Source organism: Chiloscyllium plagiosum, chromosome 35 (genome assembly GCF_004010195.1).
Source record: "Chiloscyllium plagiosum isolate BGI_BamShark_2017 chromosome 35, ASM401019v2, whole genome shotgun sequence".
Taxonomy (NCBI): Eukaryota; Metazoa; Chordata; class Chondrichthyes; order Orectolobiformes; family Hemiscylliidae; genus Chiloscyllium; species Chiloscyllium plagiosum.
Genome location: NC_057744.1, coordinates 9,507,554 through 9,534,965, shown reverse-complemented (window position 1 = coordinate 9,534,965; position 27,412 = coordinate 9,507,554). Strand labels below are relative to the sequence as shown.

At 41.2% G+C, this 27,412-nt stretch overlaps 1 protein-coding gene across 1 annotated transcript; it reads right to left on the bottom strand.

Annotated features, from left to right (window-relative positions):
* Window positions 1-4,964: 4,964 nt before the first annotated feature.
* Window positions 4,965-27,412, bottom strand: pafah1b2 (platelet-activating factor acetylhydrolase 1b, catalytic subunit 2). Its single transcript, XM_043676616.1, has 6 exons — window positions 27,269-27,412; window positions 17,410-17,609; window positions 15,590-15,679; window positions 11,596-11,712; window positions 11,242-11,364; window positions 4,965-9,881 (listed from the first exon to the last, which is right to left on the bottom strand). The coding sequence occupies exons 2-6, from the start codon at window positions 17,488-17,490 to the stop codon at window positions 9,603-9,605; spliced, it is 690 nt and encodes a 229-aa protein (XP_043532551.1). The 5' UTR covers window positions 17,491-17,609; window positions 27,269-27,412; the 3' UTR covers window positions 4,965-9,602.

Genomic DNA, 27,412 nt, shown 5'->3' with positions numbered 1-27,412 from the left:
CCACCTTCTCAAGGACAGAGATTCAGCAACAAGTACCCCACCTCGTCAAACCCTCCCCAATCCTACAAGGCACAAATGATGGAATACTCTCCACACTTCCCTGGATGAGTGCAGCTCCACCAACAACAAGCTCAATACCATCCTGGACATAGCTCCCTCCACCACTGATGCACATCCACAAGATGCGCTGCAACAACTCACCATCTCCTTTGGCAGTAACTTACAAACCACGACCTCAGACATCTAGACACATAGTAAATAGACTATAGGAGCAGGTACAGGCCATTCAGCCCTACCAGCCTGCTCTGCCATTCAATATGATCATGGCTGTTTATCCAACTCAGTCCCCTGCTCCCATTTTCTCCCCATATCCTTTATTGCCAAAAACTAAAGCTACATCTTTCTAAAAGTCTTTAATCATAGAATCCCTACCATGCAGAAAGAGGACATTTGGCCCATCAGGTCTGCACCGACTCTCTATAACAGCATTCCACCATATCCCTCTAAGCTCACATCTGCCATGGATAACTCACCTAGTCACCACATCTCAGAACACTACAGGACAATTGAGCTTGACCAATGCATCTAACAATGCAAGGTACCAAAGCACCCAGAGGAAACCTACGCATAGATGAGGACAATGTGCAAACTCCACATAGACAGTCACCCAAGGGTGGAATCAAACTCAGGTCCTTGATGCTGTGAGCCACCGTGTTTGACCTCAGCAGTCTTCTGTGACAGGGAATTCCACAGATTGACCACTGTCTGAGTGAAGAGATTTCTCCTCATCTCTGTCCTAACTGACCTACCCTTTATCCTGAGACTGTGACCCCTGATTCTGGACTCCCAGTCATCAAGAAAATCCTTCCTGTATCTACTTCATTTTGCCCTGTTAGAATTTTATAGATTTCAAAGACATCACCCCTCGGCACTGCCCTCTAGAATTTCTTCCATCTGTCCATCTTCCTTTTCACCTATCCACTCCACTCTCCACTCCGACTTATCACCATCACCTCCCCCCCACCCCTCCATCTGCATCCACCTATTGTTTTCCCAGCTACCTTCCACCCAGCCCCAAACCCCCTCCTATTTATCTCTCAACCCCTTTGGGCCCTCCCACATTCCGGATGAAGGGCTTATGCCCAAAATATCGACTCTACTGCTCCTCAGATGCTGCCTGACCTGCTGTGCTTTTCCATCACCACACCTTTTGATTTTAGTCACTATAGTCCTAACAGATTCCTGTAAATCAGTCCCATCATCATAAGAATCAGTCTGGGAAACCTTGCTTGCACTTCCCCAATAGTCAGAACATCCTTCCTCAGAGAAGGAAACCAAAACTACACATAATTCTCCAGGTGTGGTTTTACCAACGCCCTATACAGTTGCAGTAAGCTATCCCATCGTACCATTTTCCTTCTTCACTGCCTATTGACCTGCATGCTAACTTTCAGCAACTAGTGGATAAGGACAATTGGATCTCATTGCACCTCCGTAAACTATCACCATTCAGATAATTATCTGCTTGCCTGTCAAAATAGATAACCTTACATTTGTTCACATTATACTGCACCTGCCACATGTTTGCCCACTTATTTAACTTGTCCAAATCACACAGAAGCTTCTACGAATCTTCTCTACAGCTTACCTTTCCAACCAGCCGATGGTGGTTTTAGTCTGAAAATGCCCAATCTCAGCTGATATTTGAAGCTAAGCAGATGCAGCCTTGGTTACTACATCCACCCTCAAATACCTGGTGTGACAGTTTTCTGTCAGCAGTGGCTGCTGATGTTATCCCTCCGCATTTGTGTGCTGCCATTGAAAGGATCCACAGGCTATTTTGGAGGCTCTGTGATGCAGTGGTAGTGTTGAACCAGGAGGCCCAGCTCCTGGTTGTGTAACAACATCACTACAAAGGTTAATATAGAACATATCAATCCTTCCACTCAGATTTGTGTTGTCTGAAAACATGGGAATATGACACATGGTTACCTCATCTAAATCAGGAATATATATTGTGATTAGCTGGAGTCCAAGCACTGAACCCTGTGGTACCCCACTAGTGACTGCCTGCCACTCAGAAAAAGACTCATTTATTCCTATTCTTTATTTCGTGTTTGCTAAAGAGTTCTCAATCCATTTCAATACATGACTCCAATCCCATGCACTCTAATTTTGCACACTAATCTCTTATGTTGGACCTTATCAAAAACCTTCTAAAAATCCCAAGTAAACCACATCCACTGGCTCCCGTCATCCACTCTACTAGTTATGTCCTCAAAAAGCTCCACCAGATTTGTTAAGCACAACTTACCTTTCATAAATCCGTGCCGACTTTGTCTGATCTTGTCACCATTTTTCAAATCCTCTGCTTACATTTCTTATAATGCATGCTAGCAATGTTCCTGTTACCGATGTCAAGCTAGCCAGTCTATAATTAGCTGTTTTCTCTCTGCCTCCCTTCTTAAATAGTAGGATTACATTATCTAATCCACAGGAACTGTTCCAGAGTCAATAAAATCTAGAAGGACAAGGGCAGCAGATGGGTGGGAATGCCTCGACCCGCAAGTTTCCCATCAAGTCACAAACTGTTCTGACTTGAAATGTCATCAGTGTTCTTCATAGTCGTTGGTTTAAAATCCTGAACTGCCCTTGCTAACAGTACAACGGGTGTACCTACACCATATGGTTCGAGAAGACAACTCACCACTACCATCTCAAGGACAATTAGGGATGGATAATAAATGCTGATCTTACAAGCGCTTCCCTTAACAAGGGTAATGTTAGCCAGCCATTCCATTTATATGCACATCATGAAAATGCATAAAAACATCATGCACTTCCAGTCCAAAGAGGAAACAATGCAGAATACGTTTGACTCCTGAATTCAAATTTATTTACCATGTATCCCTATCTTCCTCCAGAAAGTAGTCACTCTCCACCGAACATGACAGTCCAATGCCCTCGAACCATACAAAACAACAAGAGCTCAAGCATGAGCTTGGCTATCATTGTGGACATCTGTATGACCACATATAAGGGCAATCATAGCAGGGTCGTATCTCAATCACAGCTGGTTACTTTGCCCTTGACATAACTAAATAGTGAACAGCTTCAGAATCTCTGGCCCTTTTTCTTGGAATAAGATCAATGCCACGTATATTGCATCTTTTCATTGTCTGACAGTAGCTGTGCACACAACTGAAATCCTCCTGTTCTTCACATCTCAGTTACAATGTACAGTCACCCATTAGCCTAGAATGAAGGCACACTGGTTAATGTTCCACCAAATTTAAAATATTGTTCTTCAACAAAGCATTTTGTACCAATCGATTGCAGGAAGAGGTTAAGTTACCTTTTTTCCAATGTTTCCTTTACTTGTGTATCTAGAATACTGGGAGAGCTGTTCCCAGTTCACCAAACCTGCTTTTATGAAACTAGTCACACAACCTGGATGGGTATATGAATAAGAAGGGTTTGGAGGGATGTGGGCCGGGTGCTGGCTGGTGGGACTAGATTGGGTTGGGATATCTGGTCAGCATAGACGGGTTGGACCGAAGGGTCTGTTTTCATGCTGTACCTCTCTATGACTCTCTGACATCGAGGAGGGGCAGGTCTAGGGAGTTGTGCAACAGCAGGACTGGTCACGATCTTCCTCGGAAAGGGTTTGACCTTCACTCTATTCTTTCTCAGCTTGGTGTGGTTAAAAAAAATATCAGTGTGACAGACAGCTTTCCCGAAACTTTACATTTCAGCCAGTGTTGCAGTTGGTGCTTCAAGTCCTTGGATTTTATTTTACTCCAAACATTTTTACTTGAATCACTTGGTGTTTGAACTCTTCATTCTGTGGATAATTCTGGAGATACTGGAAATCTGAACCATAAAAAGAAACACTACAAAAGCTCAGCTTATGCAACATTTTACAACTCAAACATTGGTTCCTCACTCCACAAGTGCTGCATTACCTATTGTGATTTCAGCATTATCTGTTACTTTTAGTGAAAAAGTTGCCCAAATCAATTTTGAGAATTTTCTCCACAATCTTGAAACACTTCGATTGTGTAAAACCTCCAAGTAGAAGTGGATTTAACAATACTCAGCATCGGTATATATTTTAATATTCTACTACCAACTCCATCCTTCTCTCCAGCATCATTTTGATATTACCTCAGTCGGTTTGCAATCTTGTTGTCACATTTGATCTGGAATTGAACTTCTAACCTTGCATTTGTTGCAATATTGAAATAGCCTATTTCCAGCTCCACAGCATTGCTTGGCCTCACCCAAGTCTCAGTTCACTTGCTACTCAAAATCTCATTCGTGCCTTTGTTACATTTAGACTCAACTGTTCCAACACACTGCTGAGCTAGTTTCCCCCATAAATTTGGGGTTATTCAAAACTCTGCAGCCCATGTCTCAACTTGCAGCAAAGCCCCTAGCCCACCTGCTCTCACTGGCTGACATTGACTTCCAATTAAGCAAGGTTTTGATTTTAAAATTCACATCTTCCATTCCACCTCAAGAGGAGTGTGTGCTACTCCAGTTCTGGCCTCTTGTACGCTCCCAGTTGTAATCACTCCACAGTTGGTGGCCATACTGCATGCTTTCTTCAATCTTACACGTAGCTTTTAGCTGCATTTGCTCCAAGCTCTGGCATGCCCTCTCTCACCTCATTTTCCTCCTTTCAGGTTCTGCGTAAAATCTAATTTTATGTCATGTAAAATGATATCAGCTTATCACTTTGTGTCATGCTGATTGATAGTGCAGCACCTTCTGCGTTTATATTCCATTTAAGCAGCTACATATTTGTTGTTACAGTGTATTTGCAAAACATTCCAGTTTGCTTTGCGATTACTAGATGTGGATGGTATTGAGCTAAATACAACATTCATCAGCATCATTATAAAATCGTGAGAAGAAAGAAGGCTTCTAATTTTGAAGAAGTATTGTACCAAACAAACAGGCAGTTTTAACATTTCTTAATTTTAATACAGTACATTAAAGCATAAATTACCAGTACATTTAAGCATAACACACCACTGCTGTCAGGTGTCTGATAACAGCTACACATTCTTTTTTTTTTAAATAGCATATATACTACCATTCAGCAAGTCATCCAAACAAGTAAGCAGTACTGTATGCCTTCTTCAATCTTACATGTAACACACATGTATTTGGCTACTGCACAGAGTTTTATCAAGCATTACTATACAATGTGTTTCTGGAAGCATAACCTTGCACAGAGATCATACATGCCAATATCTGAATAGTAAAATATGAGAATGCAGGAAATATTTTCAAAAAAGCCTTTTGGTGAATTTTTTTTTCAGCATAATGTAGTGTGCCTACAGTCAACACATCATGGTTCCAGAAATTCTTCTTCAACATATCTTTGTAAAAACAGTATGAAAAAACTTTAATATGGAGGGGTGGGAAAATAGGAGTACATCTTTTGGATCAGAGACCTGCTTAACGAAATGAGCAGAGTGTAAATATGGCTAAGTGGTTCTTTTGCTAAATAGAAAATCATAGAGCCATCCATGCATTGAGCTTAGGGTGTTACTTCACATCCTCTTAATTCGATCAGGACAAGTACTCCACACACTGTACTTTGTGTCCTGTTCTGCTGTGTTAAATCGAGGACAGGCAGTTGTATCAGTCACCTCTCATAAATCTGACTGCAGAATTGAACATGGGAACAAAACATCTTCAGCTGCTTCTGTAAATTCTTAGCATTTTCCCACAACTAGTTTAACATTAACATGGCTGGCAAAACATAAATGACATACATATTTTAAAGGTTTTTCAGGGACGTTCGATGCAGAAGATGTGCATTAAGTTGGAGGCACGTTGGATAACAGTGAACAGTAACACAGGTGATGGGAAACAAACCAATCAACTTTGCATGAAAGCATTTATGGATTTGAGAAAAGAAATGGAAGCAGCCGTTGCATTAGATATGATCCTGTCCTATCAATGCTGGGCTTATGCTCACAGGACATGATTCAGTGCATCTACCAGTCCGTCAGAAGGCAATATGCCAGAAAGCCTGGGACTTCACACAGAATTATAAACCCAAACAGGAATATAACTCCTTTCATTGATATTACCTTCTCTTCTTCCTTCATGCCTCCCAGCTGGACAGTTTGACAACTTGCAGTTTGTTTATTTAGGTCAAGCAAATGGCTACATAATTTGCACCTTAGTTTTGGGTAAGCATTACTCCAGACCATGCTACTTCTGATGCCTAATCTGTCCTTGACTAATGCAAGATAGCATTCAAGTTACAGAGCAGAGATTTTTAAACATCAAGAAAGAAAGAAAGAAAAAAAGCTCACAATGATTAGAATATTAAAGTCCTAGTTGTTCAGGCCACTGAAGCAAAGTGCATAATACCAGCCCAAAGGAATTCACAGGGCATATTCCTAGCTACAGTGTTGTTTACTAAGAGGAATTGTTGACTGATGTTTAAGTACAGCATTAATTTCACTTCTCTTCTGGAATTGGAGTAATTTTAATTACATACATTTACAAACATAAAAACTGAATGTGAGGTGCTTATCCAACCCTATTATGTACAATTCCTGATCCCTTCCAAACCATGTTGGGCAAACTGTCTTACACAAGGTTTTCCAGCAGAACTCTCCTTTTGACTATTCTCAGGGACACAACCCAGTTTACACTGTAATCAGTAACTACTGCTTTGTCGGGTTCAGTCCCACACACTCTACTTCGGTCAGCCTGTAAATATCTAGGTATGCAAAACTGCACAGCGGTTACCTACTAGCAGGAGATGGCACGCGTGTACTAGTTGCACCACCTTCACAACTGTAACATGGAGGATTATACAAAATAAGTCAACTTACGAACTGAAAAGTGGGGTTTGGAAATGTCAGAGATTTACAAGAATTAAGCTAAAGAGGGCATTGTGCAGTGTGTTCAGATCCAGGTGGCCAGGTTAACAGATCATTTCAGTATATCATTACTGCAGGCATTTCAGAATGCAGACAGGTATTTACTTGTGCAGTATTAATGGAGTAAACAGCCAGGGATAATACTTCACGATGTGTACATTTCAAAATGGAACAATATAGCTAGATCTCTGTTAAGTTGCATCAATGCAGCAGCATATAGAATCCTGCAATTCACTCCATGCGGCATATTAGGATCAGGGCTCCTCTATCAATAGCAGTTGCTTTTGTTGTAAGGACAATATCCAAATCAGGACTTAAAAGGAGAATTCACAAACTTTCTTAAAATTTCATTAAAAACAAAACTGACAGGTGTGGAACATGTTTTTCCTGCAATGTCAGTTGGCAATAAAGGTCACTAATCTGATAGTATTTACCCAAGATACCGCTGGTACTTTGGTTAATAGTTTCACAACTACCCCACCCATTCCAACTGGTCTCTAATATTTGGAGTTGCTTTCAGGTGATCCCTAGTGCCTTGATCACATTAAATTTGGGAGTTGCTTGGTCACATTCTGCCCAACATCAAGGGTAAGCAATGATGTAAATATGGCTGTTCTAAATCACTGAGACCAAAGTCATTCATTGGTTCTGAAATAGTGTTTGAAGCTGTTCACAAACTAACAGCCAATAGATTAATAAAGATACGTCACAATGAAGAGTCACTTCAGACTCTGCTGGTTTCAAATATTACTCTTCAGTTACCTGGGAGTCAGATGACGTGGCTGCCACCATATGTGTGATCCAAAGTTCATTCATGAGACAATTGAAAGAACAAGAAAGGAGGTCAAATGAGAAAGTGCAGATCAATTACATGATAAAAAGTTCCTACAAAGTAAAACCCTCTCCTACACGTCTCTATTGCACTGCCAACCTGCACATGGCCTCCTCTCTCTCCCTTTCCCATCATATAATGCTATTAATATTGGTCAAAGCCCAAGTAAAAGTGTATTGCAAATTATATTCTGGAACCAAGACACCCACATCCTCTGGTTTTGTTACATATTCCCCACTGGGAGCAATGAAGTTAAACAGAATTAAGGTACAAAACAAATAAAAATCTGAAAAACTGATACTAATTAAAGATAAACTGATCCTGATAGGTAAGCTAGCTCTAGAAGCAGGGTTTATATATTTATTAAAACTGAATATATGCAGTGTCCTCACACAGAAATTTCCTTCACCAAGTCATTTCCAAGATTTCCTCAGCAGGGAAAGCCACATAAATATTGTACTTTACACCCAGTAACACATTAATGAACCTTGCCTGTTTCCTCGTGGCACCAGTTTCACAACCAACCTCAAAGATAGCAAGGCAGGGCCTACTCAGCAGCAGGTATCGCGGCCCATAGATCGGGTTCAGCAGGAAGCAACACTATCACCTCTGCTGAGAGGGATAGTAAACATCCGACCTTTTTGCTGTGCTATCCAAAACACTCTCCCTTTTAGGTGCTGGGAATACTCCTAACTTATGTGGTGTATTATTAAATTGTCAAATTACTGACTGCATGACTTCCTGCAACAACAGATGTACGTCTCTAAAGAACAGGTGGATGTTAACAGACATCTTTACTCTGTGGAAAACCTGCTCTCAGTGATGTTGGTGGGGAGGGGATTTCTTACCCTAAATGCAGTGCTACACCCATGATCTGCTTCTGTGGCAAATAATGTTGTGAAGGTGCATTCATGTTACAAAGGCATCAAGACATGTACCAAACCCATTCACACACAAAGCCAATTCCTCTAGAGTTCACTGAAACAAAACAAAAGTAGAAGAGTGTGGAAAGAGACCGACAAGAATTAAAACTGTATAAGGACTCCTTTGTTGTTCCTCTCCCTGTGCTGCATGACAGACTCTAATTAAAGAAAGTAGTAGCAGAACAGGATTCTCACTCACAACATGGTGATTGGCAACCATAGAAACAGAAAGCCTTTCCATTTCAAATATGACTAATTACATTAAGAATTTGAAGTCAGGAACATAAAGACATCCAATGTCTTAGAATGGAAGCAAACATGTCAGCTGTACTCAGCAGTGGTTAACCCAAAATGAAAAGACAATACTCCTACTACCACTAGAGGTCTCCACAGCTCCTTACCGCAGTATTTACAAAGTACTGGAGACTAACACGCAGTGTTGGAAAAATCTGAACGAGTCAATTTTTGTAAAAAGAATATCTGTACCATACAACTACCAACAGGCTATCTTCTGTGGCCACTATATCTATGCTTAAAAGAGATTTGGATGTAAATAGGGGTTCGCATTACACCAAGTCAGCGATAAAATCAATGGAAGACAGGTGTCTTTATCTATAGTAGATGGTGTCCAATGGCTAATTATTGCAGACGCACAACTATATTCAACATGAATGACCTCATTATGCCAAATGACAGTAACAGAACAATGCATATATAAACTGCACTGTCTATTTCAAATGTAGCCTAATGCTTTGATATAGAACAAACAGTGTCCACTTCACAAGGGAACCCTGCACTTCAAAATATTGAAACAAATCAGGGTGCCTTGACTCAAATGTTCCAGGCAGGAGTGTTGCAGGATTCTATATGTAGCTCTGGTCGGATCCCAGTTTAAAAGAGATGGCAATGACAATATGAAGGGTTTGGATGCAATCACGCCAGGGTGGCTTGTTTCTCCTCAGGTGTCTCCTCCAGGAGCTGAACTAGCAGTTCATAGACAGGTTTGCAGACTTTGGCATAGCCGATTTGGGTGAGGTGCAAGTAATCAAACATGTCATGATGGGAGATGGTCCCATCGGAATGCACAAACTCTGCATCAACATTCAGGAACTGCATATTCGGGAACTTCAAGACAGATCTCTTCAACAGCACGTTCACCTCCGCATTCTTCTCTCGCAAAGGATTGGGCTTCTCACCACGTGGCAGGAGACCCTGAAAGAGAACCATCACAAAGTAAAACAAGGTGACAAACAGCGATTACCCTCTTTTGATAGAAAGGCTCTTTCTCTTTGCTTTGCACTTTCCAAGCAAACTGTATGCTGGTTTGTTTGGGATTTGCTATTAAGTTCTCCCAGGTCACAGATCGTCAAAAGCAGATTTCCCCCATAGTTCCTGCACTGGCTGAGGTTACCATTAAGGTCCCGCCTCCTCAACTCTGCCTTCTCCTAGCGACCCTCAGGTTAAACCACCACCAATCATCTCTCTTCCTCTCTCTCTCTCTCTCTCTCTCTCTTATGGCCCTCTGAGACTGTGCTGATTTTATTTTATCATTTTTGCAAAATGAAATAAATTCATTCTCTGGCTTCGAGGTTGCTGGGGTCAGAAAGGCAATAGCTGAAAATGTGTTGCTGGAAAAGCGCAGCAGGTCATGAGCCCGAAACGTTGATTCGCCTGCTTCTTGGATGCTGCCTGACCTGCTGCGCTTTTCCAGCAACACATTTTCAGCTCTGATCTCCAGCATCTGCAGTCCTCACTTTCCCCTCAGAAAGGCAATAGCTCTCCTGTTAGTGGTTTACTCTCTCATGGCTCCACACATCATTTCATTCACAGCAATTAGCTGCCTGTTTGTTAAAGGTCTCTGCAGATGTTGTTCTGGCTCCAGCACAATCCAGGTCTGTTTCTTCCTATACTTCTCCCATCCTTCCCCAGGGCTAAGCACCAGGCAACACAGCAGTTTTTCACAGATGACTGTGCACCCACAGCCTTCATGTGGCAATATACTAGCAGCTCTGCAACACACCATACTATGTTTTCTTATTTAACTCCCTGTGCACTACCAGCTATTACCAAGAAGAGAGCATTGACTGAAAATTAATCTGTTCTCAGGTCTCTTTTTTAAATTAATACACGGAATGTGGGCCAGCATTTATCATTAGCCCTAATTGCCCAGAGGGCAGTTAAGTGTCAACCACATTGCTGTGGGTCTGGAGTCATGTTCTTGTTTGATAAACAGCTTGCAGGAGATATATGACATTGGGTCTGAGGAGATTGAAACACCCCCAAAGCAGAGGCAGTCACATTTATCTCAATCAGTCCCCGAGGTGATCTAGGAATCCACCTTATGAGAAAATACGTCAGTCTCAAACACAAAATGTGCCGTCCTGGTGATTGGTTAATCGAACAACTGCTCTGCCATTTGTGGGGTGTACAAATGACTTCCAAGTCACAATCCTATCAGCCTTTGGAACAAAATGGTAAGACGGCAAACAAACATGCCGCCTTTTCACTCTCAAAGAAAGGGAAGAGGCAAAAGCAATTTGTACACAGGAACAGAATTTAAAAATCCACTCACCAAAACCACCACTTTGGCCTGAGATTGCCTTATGTTAATGAGGTGCACAATAGCCTCGATCCCACCAACTACTTCCTCAGCTGTGTGTTCATGGTTGTTGGTCCCCACCCAGAGGACAATTACCTGCAAACAGTTTGCACTTTTACTCAACCCTAGTATTCAACTTCATTAAAATTAGAACAATCACATCAACCAAGCAGTTAAAACTTTACATCTAATAATTATTTCAATCTGATCAGGTTAGCAGATTGAGGGACCAGCAATGTATTTTGCATGGATAGATATATTTCAAAAAGGACTTTAGTACAATCTATAACAGGGTTAAGTTGGTTGGACGTCCTGTTCTCTCCTTACCTTGGGTTTGATGTTTTCTAGTTCTCCATTCTCAAGCCTCCATAAGACATGTCGTGTGGTATCTCCTCCAATCCCAAAGTTAAGTGCATGCAGTGGCGAGAACAGGTCCCTCCAGATCTGTCCAAACAAAGAAAACTAAACGTAATTGCCATACCAGCCTTTCAAGATTTTTATTTAGATTGAATCAAACTAAATTGACATTAAGTGAGATGCAATCACTCTGATCTAGTATTACACTGGGTTTGCATTGGTCCTCCATGAAACAACTGGGGATAGGTAATTAAATTTTAAAAGAGGGCGTTCAGTGTTCAGCGTATGCAAGTAACAGTTATTCGGGTCTCCTTCATTCACCAGACATTATGAGGAATGAAAAAGACTTCCAAAGTTTTACAATGTTACATGTATGTGCAAACTGGAGATAGGGACAAATGTACACATACCTCCTCCATCAGAATACTTTTCAGAAACAACATTTTTCCCTTTGGTTTGACAACATTGCTCAATTCACAACACCATCGATTTCCCTCCCTCGGACCATGGCTATTATTTGCTACCACCCTCCAGCTGCTGGATGGTGGCAGAGAGTGCGCCAAATTGGAGAGATGTCATGGCTCAGGAAGGGAAAGCACTTTTCTTTATAAACGACCTCAGCAATAACCAAATCTTGCTCAGGTGAATCGGCCAACAACTAAAACTCTTTTAAACAGGAGGCTTCCTATTTTTAAGCTGAGTCCCCTAGTCAGGTTTCTCCCAGAAGAGGAAGCATCCTCTCAGTATCCATCCTGTTAAGTGCCCTCAAGGTCTTATATCTGAACACGACCATCCCTCGCATTGTTCCAAATTTCAGTTCACAGAGGCCCAACCCGTCCAACCATTCCTCATTAGATAAACCCGACACCACAGGAATCAGTCAGGTGAATTTTCGGTGCACTGTTTCTAATGTAGTTATGCCCTGAGATAAATGAGACCAAAACTGTACCAACATCCTGCCCAACTGTTCGTAACTTCTCTACATTCTGTTGCCTTCCGAATCACTTGATGCACCTCAGTATTCACTTTGTGCTTTGTGCACAAGGACACCCACATCCCTTGAGTCGGACAACCTATCACCTGCTGTTTTTTCTATTCTTCCTGCCAAAATGAACGAGTTCACATTTTCCCACATTATACTTTTTCCAACTCACTTAAGAGATCTCCATTCCTTTGTGGACTCCTTATATCCTCCTCACAACTTCCTCTCCCACCAACGTTGCAGTATCAGCAAATTTAGCAAGGAGACATTCAGTGTCTTCATTTGAAGTCATTGATACAGATTGTAAATAATCGAGCCCTCAGCACCAATCTCCACGGCACTCTACCTGTTAAGTGTTGTCAACCTGAAAATCTCAGTTACACTCTTCATCAGAGCACGGTGGAGGCAGGGGCAGTGAATATTTAAGGAAGAGTTAAATGGATTCTTGACTGACAAGCAAGTCAAAAGGTGTAGGAGCGTTAACAGGAAAATAGAGCTGGATCAGCCATGACCTTATCAAATGACTAAGCAATCTTGAAGAGGCAAATGACTTACTCCTAACTCATATGCCTGTGTAAAGACACTCTGAAAATCTTAACCCCAAGGCCAGGACATCAGTCCTCCTCAGTCTATGCATCACTTCAATTGCCTGAATGAGTCTATCAATCCAATGTGCAACAATTGAGAAGCTTGACTGATGGGCTAAGAGCTTAAAGATGACAGACTTTCACCCAATTAGTTGGGGGCTGGACGATAGGCCGAGTCTCAAGAATTAAGGAGCAGGTTTGTAAACCAGAGAGTCATTCACCCACCTCGGTATTTTAAAAAAAACTTTACACTTTGCCAATCGTCCCTGCCTGTCTAGCAGCATTAAATATTACAATTTCCTTAAAGTAGCAAACTTCTTCAGGGCACTTCCTCTGACGTTTAAAACAAAAAATGTTAAAGTCCTTTTAAGCTGTGAGCAAAACTGATGAAATGTCAGAGGCCTGAGGCACTCACTATTTCTTTCCCACAGGTGCTGCCTGATCTGTTGAGTATTTCCATTTTAATTTTTTTTTCAAATTGCTAGTATCTGCCACATATTGCTTTTACTTCCTCTATTCTGTGATCCATGTCCATATGTAGCTCATCCGAGCCATGCCAAACATCAGCTTTTCAAATTACACTCATCAGACTTTGTCTGAGGTCCTGGAAACCCTAGCTTAGGTAATGGGCAATCCCCATGGGGGGGGAATGTCGCTTATGCAATTATACTTCCATTTAAATGTTATAGCAATTAAGCTTCTTGTGACATTGATGGACAGTATGACAATTTATTGGCCTTAAGAGGGCTGTTTTGTCCTGATTTCATTGAGATAGAGAATAGGGGACAGGTACCGATGAGAAGATAAAAAAAACTTGGTGAAGCCTTGGGTGATGTTCTTTGAAAGTTAGAAAAACAGAAGCAGCCCAAATGACCCTGGTCAAGTCCTTATAGAACAAGGGCATTTAGGTTTAGCTTTCAGCTGTTGCCATTGGGGTTTTGTCCCTCTCTCGATTACAGCTAAAAGCTGGGAGTTCTTTGCCTGCTATGGAAGCTGCACATGAGACAATCTGTTTCTGAATTTGCCTTTTTTGCCAACAGTGCATTTACGGGAGGTTACTATATTAGAACAATTAGAGTCAAAGAGATGTACAGCATAGAAACAGACACTTTGGTCCAATCCGTCCATGCCGACCAGATATCCCAACCCAATCTAGTCCCATTTGCCAGCACCCGGCCCATATCCCTCCAAACCCTTCCTATTCATATACCCATCCAAATGCTAGTTACTGGATCTATTACTCTTAAAATTTTCCAGCAGAGTTATTCCAATTCCTTCTTTATTTTGTTGTCTTTTAACATAGTGTTTGAATAAATTGCATTTTGCTTAACATTGAATAGATGTCCAATTGAATTGCATTGGGAAATCTGCACCTCACATTTACCTTTCAGATTAAAAAAAATTAGGGTCTAGGCTATGGTCTTAATATATTTTGAGGGGGCTTGATCCGATCCATAACTACAGCAAGGGGACAAATGAATGGACTGAATGACATTGGCATTGAATAGCACATGATACCAAAGCCACATCATGTGCTGTTGGAGTTGCACAAGGATTCGTAATAACCCGTATTAATTTGGAAGTGCATAACTTGAGAATTACGAAAAAACAGACACATCGTGTCAAAGTCTTTCCTCTTTTACTCATCAGGAAAATTTGCAAGAATACCAAGGTAAAGGGTGAACAACTTCCATACTATTTGGAGAACAGAGCGTTGATTAGTTGGTAGGTGGACAATGATTGGCAGAGATGTTGCCATGAAGAAGTCATGGCCTACTTCATTCTCCATGGCAACACTTGTGAAAAGGTTAAAGACCACTCACAACGGATCCGTGGACTCTTTTGAGGTATATAAGATGTAGTTCCTCCTTCACACTGGTATTTTTGTGAATTATGAAAGTGAAAGCTTCCACAAACAAATGTGACAATTTTCAGCAATACTAAATGTTTTATTCATTTATTGAGGACTTCCTTGACCTTGGCAATAGTAGTTGTGAGAGTTTACCAATAAATGGAACTTCAGAGGACAGGGCAAAGAATTCAGGGCATTCAAGTCAAATCCCCACCAGCAAAATTTAAGCATTTAAATTCAGTTTCAAAACAAATCACAAAATAAATGGATTCCAGTAAAAATGCCCATGACACTGGGGAATTGTACAAAGTCAACTGGAACACCAATGTCCGTTAGGGAACTTTCTTCCATTTTTACTCAGTAGTCATTCTGGTCCCACACCAATATGTTTGACTCTCAAGTGTCCTCTGAAGCAAGTCTCAGGGGATCAAGGATGGGTGGCAAATCGCAGTCTAATCGGCCACATCTGCATCTCAAGAATTGAATGAAAACAAAATGATTACTGACAATTGACCCTGAAAAGATAATCAAGAGCTCACTTACCTCATATTGCTGCAGAAGTTGCACCATGGAATCACCTACAAAAAGGACATCAGGCTCTTTATCCTTGCAGTCCAGGACAAATCGGTTGTGCTGTAGGTGTAAAAATCTCATTGAAACTTGCACCGTTCTGCTCAATAAAGTATCTCAACCGTTTCAGATAAATGCACTAGATACCACATGGGGGCAGCTACATTTTTTTCCTGAGTTGATTATTGACAGAAAATGAACCTGGGTTTAATCAAATCAATGCAGAAATCACAAGATAAGCTGAAACAAATAAGTTGGTTTATCCTGTTAGAGCGTATTGTTCCCATCCCAGTTTCTTACTGTTCCTTAGTTAGCTTTGATCAGTACCTTTTATGGTAGTCAATGATCAATTGGGAAATAAGTGGCTACAACAAGACACAGAAGAAATAATTGGTGGGACAGATAAATATACATGTGGCGTGTAGGGTGAAGTATACCTTTATATATCAACACTATGAATTCGATGCAGCTCTGATTAATTAAGAGGAATTTTTTGCAGTTAAAACACACGACAATGCTTCCCAATGTTTTACCAGTACTGTTACAACCTGATCAGAGCTCCACAGCCACTACCACTGCATCAGAGTTCAAGACCCCACTTGGATATCAACCCCCACTCTGAGGCAACCCTTGGTTTTCAGAATAGCTTCTCAAACTTGCACAACACCTATAAACCTCTGCATTACTAATGGCATTAAGGGAATTTTTACGTAACATGTATACCCAAAGAAAACTGGATCACAGTAAGTCACACGTGATTCAGAAGTGAAGGCATAACGTTCTGGCTCACTATAATAATCACTGTCAGGCGAGATAATGAATTTAAACAAATTTTCTTGAAATGTCGTTTGAGTTGTGCCAAAGTGAGCAGGAAGTTACAGTTTTCTACTCGGTAAAGAAGTCAGAAGGTGCAGTTTCACAATGACTACTGTACACCCTCTGGTTGCTGACTCAATCTTGCACAGGGTCTTAGTCATCCAGTGTTTATAATGTCATAGAAAAATATCCACTAACCATGACTCTTATTATGTCATAGAGATGTAGAGGTGTTCCACTCAAGATAAACAAAGAAACAATGAAGAACGAGACTTGGAGGATCACAAACCTTGCTGCACTTTCAAGTTGATCTTTCAGAAAGAGTTGGATCCAATCATTAACTCTATTGTACCATAGGAAATGACATTATATCACAAAGAAGTTGGATTTATATAGCACCTATCATACTTTCAGGACTTTCCAAAGTGTTTTACAGCCATTAAGGCCTGACCTGTTGCTCCTCCATCTTTCACTTTTCACAGCAATTGTAAAAACTACTTTTAAAAAACACTCCTAATTCTGAAGTTTTGTGTTCTGCTACGTCTTGATACTTGGGAGAGATTTAAGGGGCTCAAAATGAAAACTTTCCAGTTGCTAAGTCTGCAGATCAACTGTGTAAGCTACCAAGTGGTGGGGCCTCTTACCTAACAGGAGCAAGTGCAAAACATGTCACTTTCACTCACCGATGATTGATCAACACAACAACAGTCAGGATGAGATGAAGAGGCAGATCTGCTACAACAGCTGCCTTACCCAACGTTTTAGTCTAGTTACTGTTTCTGTTTCAGATGGCCAAGATGGTGTGTAACCACCAAATGAAAAACTGTAGCATCCTGGGGAGGGGACAGAATTAATTTAGTGGTGAGAAAAATTGCACAGAACCTCAGCGTTTAAAAGGCTTGTTGCTATTGGTGTTGTGATCAAACTCAGCTTCTTACGATTACTGGCTGCTCACAGACGCGCGCTGAAATTCTTACCAGTGACTTCCAGCGACCGTCTCCCTGGACATCCTCTGCACAGAGTGGGACTGCAGCGGAGTTTAAACCCTCTTGGCTCATTGTTTTCCTTGAGGTGGTTTCCAAACCGGAACACCAGGAATAATGCTGGGAGCAGCGACTCAAGTGTGAAATCAGCACTCAAAGCTGGGGTGCTCAGTGCTTCTTGGTTAAAAACAGCCCTGCAGAGACAACAAAGAAATAAACAATTAAACTTCCTAGCTTCAATGCTCAGTTTAAATAACTTTAGATTATAGACACTGCTCCCATTCACCCTGGCATTGGTAATGAATGGTTCTGTTACTATCATTTACACCTCCTCTATACCCATCTTTTGTGTCTCTATTATTCCATCACCACCCTATTTTATCTTTACCTTCCACCTCCATTTCCTGTCTCTACATGTCCAGAAGTTTCTTCCAATTTTGAGGACAGGTCAGACTTGAAATGCTAACTATTTTCCTCTTTACCCATGCTGCCAGACCTGCCAACTATTTCCAGCAGGGTGTGTTTCTAACTAAGTGTGCAACTCCATTTTATGGTTCAGTATTTATTAAAGATAGATTCAAGACTTGCCCACTCTAGGCCTCATACCTATGATGAGAATAATCCCTGTACGTTTGCCTAGGTTATGGGTCACTCCCCTGGGGAGTGTGACTGATATTTTCCACCAAATCCAATCGCAAGGTGATAGCTCCCAGCTGGCTGCTGGATTCACGAGAAAGCCAGTCTCAGCCTAATTTCATTTATCTTTATCGAATTCTTATTCTTTCTAAATGGAAAAGGTCAGATTTTCTAAGGCTCAAATCTTGGTTGAATCAACATAAACCAAACAGAGCACAAGCTAGCTCATCCCAATTCTTTCTCCTCTATGTAAGAACCACTGATTTTATCTTTTATAAAATATCCCACACCAAATCTGCATCTTGGTTACCCCTTGCCCTTGCTTGAATTTTAAATCAACCTCAGAAGACCAGATCAGCACACAATGGCTTAGTTGAAAAGACTAGATTTATTCCAACAGAGAGCGATGGTGACTGTGCACAGTGATACACTGGAGACCTGTACCATCATCTCTTGTGTCAGAATTTTGTGGTTCAAGTCCCATTTCAGGGACGTGAGCAGAAATTCTAGGCAATCAGTCCAGTGCAGGAATGAAGAAGTGTTATGCCCGTTAGAGATGCTGTCTTTCAGGCAAGATGGTGAGCTAAGGTCTCATCTCAAGTGGATGTAAAAACAAAGCTGTGGCATTATTCTGAAAGAGGTCAGGGAAATTCTCCCAAACACGACTGAGCTATTATTTATTCTTTGACCAACATCAGTGAGGCAGCGTATTTGGTCCTTGTCTCGTTGCTGATGGGGGGAATGTGTTATGTGCAAACTAGTTCCTATCTTTCTCGCATGACAACAGTGAATCCATTTCAAAAATATTTAAATTGGGTGTAAACTCCTGCGACATGTCCTAAACTTGTGAATGTTGATATATAAATGAAAGCCTTTCTTTACAAATTTAACCATTCTTTACTCAAACCAACAAATAGTTGCTGCTACAAGGACAATCTCAATGTGAACGTTTTCTTTGGTATAGGAATTCATTATTTATTCAAATATATTGCTTCATATTTAACAAAATTAAATCGCATCTGTCATTCTTGCTACAATCATATTACCAATTCTGCTGTTAAACCTCAGGTGAGCAGCAAATTCCGAGGTCATTCCAGGGAGAGATCATTCATACACACAGCCAGTATAAGCACGGACCCCTGAGCTGCATCATTTCCAATCCACCACCAGCCTCAGCAGCTCCTAATTGCACCAACTCAAGTCTCCTGTGGGTGAAGCAGCTCTCTATCAGTGCTGCTCACACATTCTAGGAACATTCCAATAATCCTTAGGTCTCATCAAATGCCTTCCGTCTGTCACTTAATCCCAAAAGGCTGCAATTGGCAATGTCCAATTTAGCAGGAGACCACTGTGGTAGCTTAACGCCCGTGACAAGGATACCAATTATTGTTCCTCCTTGGACTTTCGCTGAGTAAAGGATAACACTAGGATCCCGGGAAAACTCAGAGATTCCCGGTCATTAGTATTCGGCCTCAGTTGAAGCTTCAGGTTTTGCTGTCAGAACTAGCAGTGTCTGCAATGAATTTCTTCCAGAAGGAGAACATCAAGGGGCATTAAAAAGGGTAAAAAAAAATTAGAAAACGAGGGATACAAAAGGAAGGGGAGATGTCAAAAGGACAAAATGAAAACCTGAGAAAATATGAGGGGGGAGGCTGGTGAGGTGAGAGACAGAGAAAGGACAAAAAAAAAGGTGAAACTGGTTAAGAAAGGAAACTGAAAGGTACCCACAGACCCTTCTCCCCACATCCAGGATTTATTTGCACATATTAGTGATTTGACCAGTCAGTCAAATTCAGGTACTTTCTGCCATCTGTGTGCTCTGCATCAGAAGCCAGCATACCAGCACTGAGGACAAACAGAATGCATAAATCATGGAGGGGAAGCTGGCTGCAGCATTGCAGCACTGAGAGAGGGTCAGAGGCAGAGCACAAATGCACATACCCCAAACGCTAAGCATTAAGTGGCTTGGTCATCGGGTCAGGGGTGCCATGACTTGTACAAGTACCCAGGCAGACCTCTATAGAATTGGACGGCCAGCACTTGGCTAAATGCACCACTGGTGAGATCCAGCAAGGCAGGTCAAAACACATCTGGGAGGTATAGATCAAGGAGAGCTAAGACCACAACATGACAGCAAGATTCATCACTGAGCCTACTGTCAACATTCTCAAATGGGAGTTACTTCGCTCCTAGTACCTGTCACTGAATTATGCTTTTCTTTAAAAAGAATTAATTAAATAGGGGGCTGCCATTTTGTAGATTCTGCAGTTTTAACACCTCAAATTCTGTTGGTGCGATGCAGTAGACAAACAAAAAAGATTAAAAACACTCATCATTCTGCACACAGAACATTACAGATATTACATATAGAACATAGAACATTACAGTGCAGTACAGGCCCTTTGGCCCCCAATGTTGCGCCGACCTGTGGAACCAATCTGAAGCCTAACTAACCTACACTATTCTATTCTCATCTATATGTTTTCCAATGACCATTTAAATGCCCTTAAAGTTGGCGAGTCTACTACTGTTCCATGCCCCTACTACTCCGAGTGAAGAAACTACTTCTGACATCTGTCCTATATCTGTCACCCCTCAATTTAAAACTCAGTCCCCTCGTGCTAGCCATCACCATCCGAGGAAAAAGGCTCTCACTGTCCACCTTATCTAATCCTCTGATTATATGTCTCAATTAAGTCACCTCTCAATCTTCTTCCCTTTAAATGAAAATAGTCTTAAGTCCCTCGGCCTTTCCTCATAAGACCTTCCTTCCATACCAGGTAACAACCTAGTAAATCTCCTCTGTACTCTTTTCAATGTTTCCACATCCTTCCTATAATGCAGTGACCAGGACTGAATGCAATATTAATTATCATTGTAGCAATTGCGATTAGCTGGAAAATTGTTGCGTTTACTATAAGCTTATTAAAAGCTTTGGTTGTACCAAACAATTCACTCTTACCCCAATAAGCTTTAACAATAATTTATTGAAGTTGTTGTTTTTGAAATAATATTGGTGATGAAACAGCTAGGATAGTGAAGCTTTGGCATTTAGTATGCTTGCCTTTATTGGTCAGTGCAAAGAGTATTAGGAGTTGGGAGGTCATGTTGCGGTTACACAAGACATTGGTTAGGCCAAATTTAGAATACGGTGTACAATTCTGGTCACCCTGCTATAGAAAGCATGTTGTGAAACTTGAAAGGGTTCAGAAGAAATTTCAAGGACGTTGCCAGGGTTGGAGGGTTTGAGCTATAGGGAGAGGCTGAATAGGCTGGGGCTGTTTTCCCTTGAGCATCAGAGGCTGAGGGGTGACCTTTTAGAGGTTTATAAAATCATGAGGGGCATGCATAGGGGAAATAGACAAGATCTTTTGCCTGGGGTTGAGGGAGACCAAAAGTAGAGGGTATAGGTTTAGGGTGAGAGGGGAAAGATTTAAAAAGAGACCTATGGGGCAACATTTTCATGCAGAGGGTGGGGCGTGTATGGAATGAGCCGCCAGAGGGAGTGGCGGAGGCTGGTATACATTTGAAAGGTATCTGGATGGGTATATGAATAGGAAGCATGTAGAGGGATATGGACCAAATGCTGAATAATAGGACTAGATTAATTTAGGACAACTTATCAGTATGGACGAGTTGAACCGAAGGGCCTGTTTCAATGCTGTACATCTCCAAGACTCTTATGTTATATTAGGCTCCTGCAATCCTCGGGCATCTACACCATATAGTTAGCCATACAGTAAAATTCTACTCTGCCTTAATAAATGTATCTGCTTCAGGATAGAGCACTCAAGTGCTCTTCTTTGACCTTTCCCATTCGCAGTCTCTGCCAAAACTAGTGTTAGCTTTGTTTTTTTTGAAAGAAAATGTATTTCGTAGATGTGAGCACCACTGGCAAGGTCTGCTTTGTTCCCCATCCATAAAAGCCCTTGAACAGAGTGCCTATATCAGTGGACAATTCACGTCAGCCACATTGTTGTGGGCTTGGAGTCACATGTAGGTCGGACCAGGTAAGTATTGAAGATTTCCTTCCCTGATGGACATCCATGAACCAGATGGATCTTTACAAACATTAATGATTGTCAAGTCTGGATTTAATCATTAAAGTAAATTCCATGATGGGATCATGCCCCAGAGTATTAACCTTGGCATTTGGATTACTAATCCAGGGACATTACCACAATGTCATCACGTTTCCCTGTTGTCTAGGCTGATGGCCTACAGAACTGGACTGAGATCATTAAACTCATGTGATTGGGAACGTCCATCCTGTCTATCCAGACTAGACCGTGAACCCTAGTCTTAGATGTGAAAGACCAATGCCCAAGTCATTGTAGTATCTAGACCATTGTGTGCTATCCTAAATTCATTGCATAACATTGTTCTGCCCAGCATGTAGAACAGCCCAGCATCTAACAGTATTCTGCGCAGGGCTCAGAATGCAACTCAGAGACACAGCACACGTTTAAGAAGTGTAAAATCTGTACTGTTGTATTTATTCCAGGTTCAAAGCGTCACAATTTCACACATCTACTAATGTATTTTAGCAAATTGAGTGCCAACTTCACAGTTGATGCCTCTCTACCATATCGGGAGCTGCAAGAGAGGTCGAACCAGCCACTGAAGGAAGTAGGTTTTGGCATCGTGACATTCTGCATGAGGTTTAAGGTTCCCCTAATAGAAGATTATTTTTATGCAGTTCCCAGTAGGATGCTCAGTCTCCTCTCTGCCTCGTGCTTTTGACAATTTACTTATTGTCAAAATGACACAGCCATTCTTAGGAGCAAATTACAGCAGATGCTGGAATCTGTACTGAAAACAAATAAATGCTGGAGATCACAGAGGGTCAGATAGCATTCGTGGACAGAAAGCAAGGTAATGTTTCAAGTCTAGACTCTTTCAGTACAGCCATTCTTCGGCCACACAATCCACAGGAACCATATGATACTTAAAACCAGTTAGATACAGTGCATTAGTTCTACAACAGAGTAATAGGACTCAAGGCAGCACAAGTAACTCTCACACACAGCCCACAATAAGGATCCCTCAGGATGTTACCTCCCTGCAAAATCGAACAGGAAGAGTACATGTGGAAACAAAAACAAGTGACAAACCTGTCTCACAAACGCCTCTTACTGGGGAAAGAGAGCACTGCTCGAGTCTCCCCACCACTTGCTCCAACCCCAACCTAGACAACGATTGGGTGATAAGAAAAATTAGGAACTTGGTCACTGTATGTCTAATTGCCCAACACAAAAAAAAATCATTAAAAAAAGACCTAGTTTATGCAGTTTTAATTGAGCTGCTAGAAGGCACAATGAGGTGATTCCCTATGATATTTTAAACACACACACACAGCCTGACCTTCATTAGCTGCTCATGACTGGTGGCATTTCCATTGTTTCTGATCCATTACCAAGAAAATCAAACAGCCTTAACCTGCATTAACTCTCAGCCCACTTACTTTTAGAACCTGCTGATTTCATGCTTTTTAACCTTTATATTCCTTGGAAAATTATCCACATTCCACGTGATTCCTTAAATACACGTGCATATCTCAAATCAGGCAATAACAATGAGGTTTTGTTGGTACCTTTTTACCAAGTGTTGAGACTGAATCTTTGACATCTACAAAACATTGAGAAAGGCAATTCACGTTACTGAACTGTACTATACAGTAGCTCTGAACCTTGAACACCATCCAAGTACACTGGATTCCACCATCTTGACAACCATCTCATGCTGCAGCATCTGCACTGACGCAATTATTGACAGAGGATTTACAATTAAAACACCAGCCTGGAAAAGTGACCATCTGTTCATCTTTAACGAGAAACCTCTCATACCTGTGACTTTACACTAATTTGTCTCAACAAGATACGCAATGCTGCAATTTTTGATAATAGGTTGGACCTCTTAACATCACACTTGGAGTACTGTGCACAGTTGTGATCTCTAAAATAAAATATAAAGATGCAATGGAAAAAGCTCAAAAAGACCATACAAAGATGCCAGAGATAAGAGATAAATGACAATAATCAAAAAACACTGAACAGACCTCACCTGAGACCAACTTCTGCCTAAAAACACTCAAGTCCTTACACCACAATGATTGCAGTGATTCACGAAAGTAGTCTCAAAGGGCTTTGGGGATAGGCAGCAAGAGCAACAACACTCACATCTCACAAACAAACAAAAATCAGGAATTTTCACACAGGCAGGAACATCGGCATTGAACAGTTGGGACAAACAGTCTGTTTCTGTACTGTCAATTCTACGAAATGCCCAAAGCAAAGAACAGAATTTAACAGAAGAAGTGAGTTATTTTCAGTTTTTTTTCCTGTTGTTGACTAGTAGATTTGATTGCTTTCACGTGCACAACCTGGCCATTCGCAATTATCTGGAAGTGAAATTCAGTCAGATTCTGTAGAGTTGGATTATTCTCACGATTGGTTAATTATCCAGAGAGTAAAGTTAAAAATAGCCTTCAATTATCTCCAGTATTGAAAAATCTCACACAGCCTCATCCTCAAGCATGTTCTTCTACAAAACCTCAAAGTTGGAGTCTATCTTTCTCCCCGAACTCCACCTTCCACACATGGACTCTTCAGATTTGTTAAAATTATATTTGGGCGTCATCCAATCATCACTGCCTGGTTTACTAGAGTTTCTCAGACACTTTTCAACCCTGTACTGCCCTGACTCTTAGGGTCTTGAACCTTCCTTTCGGGCTCTTATTTAAAAACTAAACCAGTCGATGGCGTTATCATGCCCTCTGAGGCTTGTTGGGCACTCTGAAAAACCTCATTGCAGTCAGAAAATTAACTTTATGCTATATCATACTTTATTTTGTATACGTCTGTAAAAAAGATCCTGGGATGTTTCATTATGCCAAAGGAAGTTGTTGTATGAAACTGAACCAGAGGCAAGAGGAATGCCTTATGAGGACAGACTGAGCAGACTGGGATTATATTCATTGGAATTTTGAAGAATGAGGAAGGATCTTATAGAAACATATACAATTATGAAGGGAATAGATAAGACAGTAGGAGAAAGGATGTCTTCACTGCTCAAGATTAGAGGGAGCAGATTTATGACTGAATTGAAAAGGAATTTCTTCACCCATGGAGTTCTAAGTCTATGGAATTCCTTGCCCAGTGAAGTAGTTGACGCTACTTCAGTAACGTTTTTAAACCCAAGACAGATTTTTTTAATAACAATAAAGGAATTAAGGGATACGGTGAAAGTGCAGGTAAGTGGAGCTGAGGCCACGAAAAGATCTTTTTGAATGGTGGAGCAGGCTCGAGGGGCCAGACAGCTGACTCAGTCTCCTAGTTCTTATGAACCATTTCTCAAATCTGCTTTTACACAACAGATTCTCATTCAGAGTCAGAGAGATGTACAGCAGGAAATCGACCCTTCAGTCCAACTCGTCCATGCCAACCAAATATCCTAAATTAGTCTAGTCCCAATTGCCAGCACTAGGATTCATATCGCTCTAAACCCTTCCTATTCATGTCCCCCTCCAGATGCCTTTTAAATGTTGTAACTGTACCAACCTCCACCACTTCCTCTGGCAGCTCATTCCATATACATACAACTCTACATTGAAAAGGATGCCCCTTCGATCTCTTAAATCTTTCCCTCTCACCCTAAACCTATGCCTTCTAGCTCTGGACTCCTCCAGTCCAGGGAAAAGACCTTGTCTATTTACCCTATCCATGTCCCTCATGATTTTATGAACCTCTATAAAAGGTCACCCCTCAGCCTACTTTTGTCCCACTCAAAAAATAATTTAGAAAGGAACATTACACCTTTATTTTTGTCAGTTGGTTATATTTGATTTTACAATCATTTAACTTAGACCATTAGCATCCCTGATGACAGAAGCACTGCTTTAGAGAGGTTTCTTGTTCACTAACACTGAATTGAGATGGGATAGACTATTCAATTATCCCAGGGTTATTGATGATCTGCATTGATGGTAATCAGATATGTAAACTCCCATCAGTTGACCTTCATGACGGTTAAGATTTGGTGCTTTCACCGCTGCAGCCTGGATTCAATTCATGGTCAGGAATAACATTTTAGGGTGGTGAAATGGTCAAGTCCCTATATCTGTGCCAGAAGGCCAGGGTTCAATTCTCATCAGGCCCATATGTGTGGCATAAAATGCCCAAACATGGGCAACAAAAATAAAATTAAAATAAATAAGAATTAAAATATATATAACATAAATCAGGATCATTTCCTTCCTCTTGATTACAGCACTGTTTAAACAAAAGTAACAAAGTAAAGGGTGGGGGGAAGAAATACAGGTTTTATAAGAAACTGTTTCACATTTAATTGGACTTAATGCTGAGGCAATTTTTAAAAAATTTCAAGAGCCAAAATCCATATTGACTGTAAACAAATGATCAAAATCTGTCATATTTCATCAGACCTTAAAGTAGCAACATTTATTTCCAAACGACAAAAAGCATTAAACTACAGAAAGATACCTCACACCAATTTGAAATTTTTGGGGACCTATAGATTTTTAAAATTTACATATGCTTGATTCATGAACAATATGACTGCTGGGAAATGAATACTTTCCCATTGTAAACAACCACAATCAATATCAAATAATCTTTTGAGTTCCAACACCGATAGGTGCAAACTCTCCTCTACTCTGGCCCACCAAACGTCCATGATCCAACTATGACATTGTACAATTTCCCACCCTAACCACGCCTGAACAGGACAGATCATTTCCCAAATGTACTTTCCACCTCAAAGAAGTCAAAAACCAGTGTTTGCTCTCTCCAAGGAAACAATAAGAAACGCCAACGACGTGGTGTTTATTTGACTTGCTGTACCTGCAGACATGTTACCCTGCATCCTCCACAGCCAGCACCCAATCATCATTTTCTGAAACAAAAATTCTGAAATGGTTTTCGTCAGAAACCAGCTTGAGGCGGCAGCCTGACCTGTAGACGTCGACAGACTCCGTACAGTTTGAGGGGGGGGGGGGGGGGGGGTAATAAAAAAAAAGGAGAGTTACCCTTTTATTTCTTTTAAAATAAAAGACGTAACAATGCCACAGAATTGGAATGTGCATCCTGCTTTTGCAGGCCATCAAGCATTAGGTCTTGGGGGGCAGGTCTGGAAGGAAGAGCTGCAGATTTCAGGGAGGGATGGGGAAAGGCTTGGACAACCACAAGGTGGGTGATACCTGCACTGGAGGGAAGTCAGAGTGAGTTGCGACTGCTGGTTCCCTCTGTATCCACTGGGATCTCCTTCTGTCCTGGGGCTTCTCCTCCTCCGCTACAAATGTATCCAAGCTGGAGCCACAGCATTCCATCGACTTCCGCCTGTG

Excerpts from the sequence above, each read along its gene's own strand:
- pafah1b2 (XM_043676616.1), bottom strand. The coding sequence starts at position 17,490 with ATGAGCCAAGAGGGTTTAAACTCCGCTGCAGTCCCACTCTGTGCAGAG. Across the intron at positions 15,680-17,409 it reads ACGGTCGCTGGAAGTCACTG|CACAACCGATTTGTCCTGGA; the intron begins GTAAGAATTTCA and ends TTACACCTACAG. Across the intron at positions 11,713-15,589 it reads AACTTCTGCAGCAATATGAG|ATCTGGAGGGACCTGTTCTC; the intron begins GTAAGTGAGCTC and ends TTGTTTGGACAG.